This window comes from Gekko japonicus, unplaced genomic scaffold (genome assembly GCF_001447785.1).
Source record: "Gekko japonicus isolate JY-2015 unplaced genomic scaffold, Gekko_japonicus_V1.1 scaffold2761, whole genome shotgun sequence".
NCBI lineage: Eukaryota > Metazoa > Chordata > Lepidosauria > Squamata > Gekkonidae > Gekko > Gekko japonicus.
Window position 1 is genome coordinate 13,806 of NW_015168738.1, and position 5,662 is coordinate 19,467.

At 43.9% G+C, this 5,662-nt stretch overlaps 1 protein-coding gene and 1 non-coding gene across 2 annotated transcripts in view; both read left to right on the forward strand.

Annotated features, from left to right (window-relative positions):
- The first annotated feature begins 343 nt into the window (after positions 1-343).
- Positions 344-5,662, forward strand: part of LOC107114176 (transcription intermediary factor 1-alpha-like) — a 69,091-nt gene continuing 63,772 nt past the window's right edge. The window contains exon 1 of the mRNA XM_015415614.1: positions 344-469. Within this exon, the coding sequence (XP_015271100.1) occupies positions 344-469 (126 nt within the window). The remainder of the gene's footprint in view (positions 470-5,662) is intronic.
- Positions 401-494, forward strand: TRNAI-UAU. Its single transcript has 2 exons — positions 401-438; positions 459-494. It is a non-coding gene; the product is annotated as a tRNA-Ile (tRNA).

Consider the following 5,662-nt stretch of genomic DNA (forward strand, 5'->3'; position numbering starts at 1 on the left):
GGACTTTGAACATTTTACTTCCTTTCTCCCTCCTTCCCCCTCCCCAGATAGTACCTCTCTTGTTCCTCTCTTCCTAGGATTCTCACATCTGCACTGAGCTGCTTTTCCGGCTTGGCTTCTTCCCCTCCCCTTTCCCTCCGGGTGGAGATCAGATGCCATTGGCCCGAATTAGGCTCTGTCCCTCCCTCCTAGACTGCCTGACAATTAGTGCACAAGGCGAGGCAGGGAAGCAGCCCTGCATCGGTGGCACGGAGCATTTCCTGGTGTCCTCCTCCTCCGTTTCTTTCTCATGTCCCCTGCGAATGACATTTGGAACAAAAGCAGGAGGGAAAAGAGTGCTGAAATGGCGTCCTTTCAAGCTGAGCCCTTGATAAAGCGTTCAGGAGGAGTTGGTGCTGGGGCTCCAGTGGCGCAATCGGTTAGCGCGCGGTACTTATACAGCAGTACACGACGAAGCAATGCCGAGGTTGTGAGTTCGAGCCTCACCTGGAGCACATGTCTTTTGGGACCGCTGGCTTTTGGGCTACTTCAGTCTGGGTACCCGCTGTTTGCTTGCTCTTGTGATTGCACATCTGCAAGGAAGAATTGCCCAGCTGGTACATACATGAAGGATGCTGATCACGAAGGATGCTTGGATGTCTGTAAAATCGCTCAATACTAGGAAGATGCACACGCAGTCCCTTGAAATGCGTTTATCGTATTGGACGCCACTGAAGAATGTTGTGGAAGCGGCTGAAGAATGCTGTGGAATCGCAGCCTATTTTCTACACCATTAAACTTGTCATGTTGAAATGTGTGTGCTTTGTTTGGGGTCTGTTTTAGATTTTTGTTTTCAGATTTCTGTAGCCCAAACCCCACTGAACTGTTCAATAGATATCCCATCCTGTTGATTGTATTTGACTGGACTATGTGATTGCCCTTAAGTCTCTGCAAGAAAGGTGGACTATAAGTAATTACAGGTCAGGTAAGCTTGTCAGGAAAGCAGAATAATAAAACGTCCACATTAACATGTATATTTTGTAGGAAGTGAGAAATAATTTGTGATCCAATGTTCTAATGTATGATGCCGGGTGGGAACTGTACTATCTAGTCCAATCTACGCACTTCTAAAAACTGCTGAAATCAGGAAAATAAAGAAGTGGGTAAACTCCCATTTATTTATAATTTTGTGGACTGCTTTTCTGTCTCACAGGGACTCAAAGTGCTACGTAGTGTAAGTCAATAAAATTCATGTGATGCAACATCTAACAAGCGATGTAATTGGGGAAGGATTACCAAAATTTGAAACAAAGCAAAAAAGAATTAGACAGGAAATTCTAGAATTCTTGATGGTTTTGAATATGTCAAGATGGCATGTTCTTTGTTTCTTTTATAGTGGTTATAGAAATCATTTCAGAAGATAATAAGAGATTATTTCATGCATTAGTAGCTCCATAGAAGTTGTTTGTTAAGGCATATTGAACAGAAATCACTGCCACAACTAAATTGGTGACATTTTAACCAATGCTGCAGGTTTGTGATGTCCCTTGAGGTTTCAAAAAAAAGTTCTTTAAAGTGGATGGTCTAAGTGCAGGGGAGATTTTATAGGTGTTTTAAAACTGGCAGTTGGAATATTATTAGAGCATTATAAAAATGTGTCAGGTTATCTGGATTCTCATTAGAAACCATGTCTCTAGCTCTTTTCATTGTGGATATATAAGGGGAGAGGGATATCTCTGCAAGGCAGGTTGCTAGAGAATTTTTTTTTAAAAGAATGTTGGAAAGTCAGCCTGATAGCTGGCACAGAATGCTGCAGCTTGGTTGTTATCAGGAGCTAGGTAGAGGGTGCATATTGCACCCATTCTGCAGTCATTCCATTGGCTGCCCACTTGTTACTGGGCTCAATTTAAGGTATTGGATATTACATACAAAGTCCCACATGGCCTTGTGCTATGCTGTGCCGTGCCGGCTTCATTCATGAGCAGGACCTTATGTGGGTGCCACCCACAGTGGGTAAGATCAACACCTGTATACCTGCCTTCTCTGTAGGAGTTCAGGAAGGCCCTTGCATCCAAATAGCGAATCTGGACTAAGTAGTTCTCTAAGAATGATCTTTTAAACTATTTAGCCCAGCAATCTCCCAGGTCTATCAGATAGTAGTTTTAGAGTATCACCTTTCAAGGCTCAAAGCTCCCTTTGCTGTCTAATTGAGAAAGCTTTAACTCCTGAAAGGTCATCGTCTGAAACTCGTGTTGGTCTCTGAGGTGCCACTGGACTGGACTCTTAAGTGTTGTACTCCAGACCAACATGGCTAACCCTCTGAAACAAACTGGAGTTGGTTCTTAACTACTGAGTTGGCAATACACTGTGTGCTTTGCTTCAGATTTCTGTGAACTTAGTCCTGTCACATTATCTGCTTATTAGACATCTCATGATGTCCTCTGTGCAATTTGTCTTGAGTGTCAGTGAGAAAGGCAGATTATAAATAAAGATATTTATTAGAGGCCCCAATTAAATACAGACAGCCTTCTGAGTAAGCATACATAGGACTTGATTGGTAGGAAGAAGAAGAGGAAGAGGAGGAGGTGATTGGATTTATACCCCGCCCTTCACTACCCAAAGGAGTCTCAGAGCGGCTTACAAACTCCTTTCCCTTCCCCTTCAAGGTGGGGGCCACCACTGAGAAGAATCTGGCCCTGGTCGCAGCAAGCTTTGCCTCCTGGGGGCCTGGAATCACCAGGCGGTGTAGTGTCCCCAACTGAAGTGCTCTTGGGGGTATATGTGGGGAAAGGCGGGGTCCCTCAGGTAGGTCGGACCCCGGCCATAGTAAGGATTCCTATAAGCAGTAAAAGGATAGTCAGAGTGAGGTAAACAAAAGAGAGCACAGACTGTGGCAAATAAAATGCAAGTCGATCATACAGGTAAAAGGGGACTATGAGGAACATATTGCAAAAAACATAAAGACCAACAATAAAAATGTCTTCAAATACATTAGTAGCTGAAAACCAGCCAAAGAGGCAGTGGGGCCCTTGATTGTCCACTCCAGAACTGGGGGATTGAAAGACCTGTGTCAGATTGAGGTGACAAGAGAGGAGGTCCTACAATTGATGAGCTTCCATGGCTCAGTGCTTACTTCCTCAGATGCAACAAAAGAAAAACAATTTTCCTCATTTCTGTGCAGAAAATTAAGATGAGCTGTAATTCGGTGCATACAAATGAGGAAACTTATTTTTCACTGTGTCTGAGGACGTGAGCTCTTGACCAACAAAAATTGATGTGGGAACAAAAGCTATTAGTCTTCTGTGCTTCTGTTTTTGAAAGGATGAGAGGGTGTCTTTGGCAAAAGGACAGTTAACCCCATTTACTCCAGTGTGTGCTTTGGTGGGTAAGAGTGAGGCCACCCCAGGTGGCGGCTGGAGATCTCCCAGAATTACAACTGCTCCCTAGGTTACAGAGATCAGTCCCCCTGGAAAAATCAACGCATTTGTTGTACGCACAGTTTATGAAACACTTTGTACTCTGCCACTGACTAACAGGTTTAACTTCGTAGGTAAACTTAGCACTTCCATAATACATATGTTAAGTGCCATTTATGATTCTAACATCATGAATGTATTCAGGTATTGACTTTGGTTCAATTGTGACTGTTGTTTGGATGTGTGCTGGGAGGGTAAAATGCTGAAAGAACAAAATGCCTACGTGCTATTTTGCGGAGGCTTTCGGCCTTCACTGTCCAGCCTGTGCATGTCTGCCTAGCTGAATAAAGAACAATAATACCCTGTACCTATATGGATACTTTTAGAGCTGCAAAGCCTAAGAAGAAAGTACTTATTGTTTAGCTAAAGGAAGAACTTTTCTTGCGCAAGCCTATCTTGTTTTATTTGTGTGTGTCATCTTAAGTATGAAATCCTATGTTACCCTTAGTAACACTCAAAGAATCTGTTGGATATTCAGGGATTTCAAACGTCGATAACTGTACTCTGCCTTTATTAATTAATAAATATTCTAGTGTTTCCTCTCTACAGGACTGTTTTCGTGTGTTTCCTCAAGTTGGGTTGGGAAACACAACCAGAGGCACCATTTGTGTCTTACACTTTGGAGGGTAAACTCTATGGCATTGTACCGCACCGCACTGACGTTCCTTTCCTCCCCAAACCGTGCCCTCCCCCAGGGTCCACCTTCAAATCTCCAGGAATTTCTCAGCTTGCCACGAAAGAAGCAGGATGGGTTTTCCTCATTTTTCTCTAGAAAATTTCAGCTCCTCCTCTCCCCCCCCGGGGAAATTTTCTATATCGAAATTAGGGAAATGATTTTCTTTTCTTTCATGGTATCTAAGGAAGTGAGAACTCTTGCTATGGCACATGTGGGAATAAGTGCTATTACCAAGATGTCTTCTTTTTAGAGGACATGTCTTCTTTTTTTGTGTCCCACCACTTTTGGGTTTTTTTAAAAAATGTCCTGTTTTGGGGTTGGAAGGTCAGGAATATTCCTCATTAATATTAATTAGGTTTCCCTTGCTCGAAAGCCAGTCGAATCCGACTCTAGGGGTGCGGTGCTCATCTCCGTTTCCAAGCCAGCGCTGTCCGAAGACGTTTCCGTGGTCATATGGCCGGCACGACTAGATGCCAAGGCACACGGAACGCTGTTACCTTCCCACCCGAAGCAGTATCTATTTATCTACTTGCTTTCGAACTGCTAGGTTGGCAGGAGCTGGGGCGAGACGGGAGCTCACTCCATCACGCGGCACTCGGGTCTCGAACTGCCGATCTTCTGGTCTGCAGGGTCTTAACTACTGAGCCACCGCAGCCCCTTTAGTAGCAATTATCACAGTTTAAATAGTAGGTATTTAAAATGAGATTTGTCATAATGGTCACAACTCTTCCCCCCCCCCTGTAATTTTCTATATAGAAATGAGGGGAATGATTTCCTTTCCTTTCACGGTAACTAAGGAAGTGAGAACTCTTCTTATGGCATGTTACAATAAATGCTGTAAGGTAGGGTTAACTAGATGTCCTCTTTTTAGAGGATATGTCCTCTTTTGGGCTCTTCTTTTAAAAAACTGATGAAAATGTCCTCTTTTTGGGTTGGAAGTTTAGTAATATTCCTCCTTAGGTAGTAGCAATTGTCACAGCTTAAATAATTAGGGGTATTTAAAATGAGATTTGTCATAGTGGCCACTTGTTTGAGGCAGTCAGTCGGGAAAATCTGTCCTTTTTTTCCGCTTTCCAGAACATGGTAACCCCCCATTTAAAGTGCCCCCTTATTTGAGTTCTATTTTGAAAAGGAAGAAGAAGAGGTTGGATTTATACCCCACCCTTCACTACCCAAAGGTGTCTCAGAGCGGCTCACAAACTCCTTTCCCTTCCCCTCCCCACAACAGACACACTGTGAGGTAAAAGAAGAAGAGATTGGATTTATACCCCGCCCTTCACTACCCAAGGGAGTCTCAGAGCGGCTTACAAACTCCTTTCCCTTCCCCTCCCCACAACAGACACCCTGTGAGGTAGACGGGGCTGAGAGAGCTCTTGGCAGACACTGCTCTTTTTCAAAAACAGCTCTTATCAGAGCTATGGCTTGCCCAAGGTCATCCAGCCAGGTGCAAGTGGAGGAGTGGGGATTTATACTCGGTCCTTCACTACCCAAAGGAGTCTCAGAGCGGCTTACAAACTCCTTTCCCTTCCCC